This window comes from Peromyscus eremicus, chromosome 4 (assembly GCF_949786415.1).
Source record: "Peromyscus eremicus chromosome 4, PerEre_H2_v1, whole genome shotgun sequence".
Taxonomy (NCBI): domain Eukaryota; kingdom Metazoa; phylum Chordata; class Mammalia; order Rodentia; family Cricetidae; genus Peromyscus; species Peromyscus eremicus.
This window is the reverse complement of record NC_081419.1, coordinates 153031005-153033525: the sequence shown is the minus strand read 5'-3', so window position 1 is coordinate 153033525 and position 2521 is coordinate 153031005. Positions and strand designations below refer to the sequence as shown.

Genomic DNA, 2521 nt, shown 5'->3' with positions numbered 1-2521 from the left:
GGAATATCTGGGAAAGCAGAGGTTTACATAGCACTAGGAAGAGTGAGGACTTGACTCCTGAAAGCAAGACATTTTAGATCTAAAGTGGCCAGAGAAGCACCGGTGCATCTCCATCTAGGTAACAGCCTTGCTTCTACTTATTGTATATTGGAGATGGTAGGTGGGGTTGCTCTGGGCCACTCCAACCCTTAGCTCCCCAGAAGAGTGTGCAGTTTCTCTCACATGAGCAGAACTTGGAAATGGGGTTACATCTAGGAAGTTGGAGAGCTCTGTGCCCCACCAGGGCCTAGGGCCAGGGTGGATAGAATAGCCTCAGAGAACCTGAGGTGGCCACTGTTTTAGCCTCTGTGACTGTTTCTTTCCCACAGTCCAGGAGGCCCCAGCCCAGATATCAGTGTCCAAGCCTTAGCATGATGCATGTTGCTAAGTACCCAGAGTCCTCCAACAGCTGAAGCTACTAACTGCTTCCCCACTACCAACTTGTCCGAGGACAATAACACCCAGCCCAATACCACCTTCTCTGAGCCACTACCTATGCTCCACATGCTCCTGCCAACTGTGTGCTCCATGATCTGTGCTGGTTCTCCCAGTCAACATCTCTGAGTACCTGCTGCAGCACTGACCCTTTGGGGAGCCATTCTGCAAACTGGTGCTGACCTTCAACCACTATAACATCTTTTTTAGCATCTACTTCCTGGTTGTGATGATTGTGGACTGCTTAGTGGTACTGGTCACTGTGAGATTTTACAGATTGCCTAGACATACCTTTGCATCTGGCTGGATGTCACCATCATGGGTCTGCCCTTTCTTTTCCTTTGCCCATGTCTACAGCAATGAGTTACAGGCACCCAGTTGTGGGCTACACTTCTTGAGGCCAGAGCAGGCCTGGTTCCTGCCCAGCCACATTTATACAATTGGTTCTGGGCTTTTCAGTGCCTGAGTGCATCATCTGCCTGTTATATGTAGATCTACTACCCAGACTTCATACAATGAGGCTCCACTCTGGTGCTAAGGTTATGAGGAAGGCCAAGAGGAAGTAACTGTCCTGGTCCTCGATGTGTTGGCTGTGTTCCTTCTCCGCTAAGTGCCCTTCACTTGCCTGGCCTCTGGTGGCTCAGACTATAGACATGGATTAGCATCTCCTATGCCATCACTAGCTCAGCTATGCCAACTCATGCCTCAATCCTTTCTTGTATGCCTTCCTGGATGACAACTTCTGCAAGAATTTCTGTGCCATAGGAGAATGTATGTCAGGAAGCCTGAGCATCCTTGCCATTCATCACCTCCAAAAGCAGAGGTTAATCCAGCCAGGAGATGTTCTGCCTCTTCACACTTATCCCTGTGTTCTCCATACAAACAGATACAAACAACCATGACATTGCATTTCTGTACCTCTGTCTCCTGGACATCCCTGGGGAGACAGTAGAAGGCATTTTGGTCCCAGTAGCAAGCAAAAGTCTGGTCACCCAAAGAGGATGGACAGATAGAGGGCCCCTTCACTAGTTCTTTATGTGTCCTGGGACAAGACTCCTTGTAGAACTGAGAGATTATAAAAGCATAGGCATATGGTGATATATTATGTACCCCAATAAAGCATATCTAGTGATCAGAGGACACAGTCAGCCACTAAATTAAACATAGATGTCAGGCAGTGGTGGCACACACCTTTAATCCTATCACTCAGGAGGCACAGATCCATCTGGATCTCTGTGAGTTCAAGGCCACACTGGGCTACATGAGAGAAACAGAACCAAGCAGTGGACACCTTTAATCCCAGGAAGTAATATGGCAGGACACAGAAAGGTATATAAGGCGTGAGGAAACAGGAACTCTCTCTTCTTGAGACTGAGGATTTCCTATAGGTAAGAACTTGTGGCTGGCTTGTTCTGATCTTTCAGTTTTCACCTCAATATTTCGCTCTGGGTTTTTTGTTATAAGACCTTTTAAGATTCGTGTTACACAGGCACTTCAGCAATAAGGCCAAATATTGCTATGGCCCAAGACTCTGACACCCTCATGGCATGTGCCATACCCCTGCCCACCATGTCCTCAGCTTGCCAGAGCACTTGGACCTTCCCTTAAACCAGATAGTACTAGCTAACTTTGCTGTCCATACATCTAGTCAGCCCTTAAATGTTATCCTTCTGATGTCTCCCTGACCTATTGCCTATTGTTGTGGCCTATTGCTGTGCAACAAAAACTTAGACATCAAGAAATAAAGTGTTTAGCTTCTGAGGATCCGAAACTGGGAAGTGGCTTATTCAAAGGCTTTGACTCAACCTCCTATGGGACTTCAAGCAGAACACTGGTGAGGTCTACGTCCTCTGAAGGCTAGACAATGGCTAGGGTCTCTTTCAAGAAGTCCTGCTTGTTAATATTCTGACCTGCCCCTTGAAACCCCACCCCCTTGGCGCCACCCTGTGTCCTGACATAAAAGCCCCATTCTAAGGGAAAACTCCTCTCTCTCTCTCTCTCTCTCTCTCTCTCTCTCTCTCTCTCTCTCTCTCTCTCTCTCTCTCCC

The 2521-nt window shown here is 47.7% G+C and overlaps 1 protein-coding gene across 1 annotated transcript; it reads left to right on the top strand.

Moving 5' to 3' along the window:
* The first annotated feature begins 417 nt into the window (after positions 1-417).
* On the top strand, positions 418-2082 carry Npbwr2 (neuropeptides B and W receptor 2). Its single transcript, XM_059258990.1, is given in 4 exon segments — positions 418-575; positions 577-913; positions 915-1245; positions 1964-2082. Coding segments are annotated over 4 exon segments (945 nt in total).
* The last annotated feature ends 439 nt before the right edge of the window (positions 2083-2521 follow it).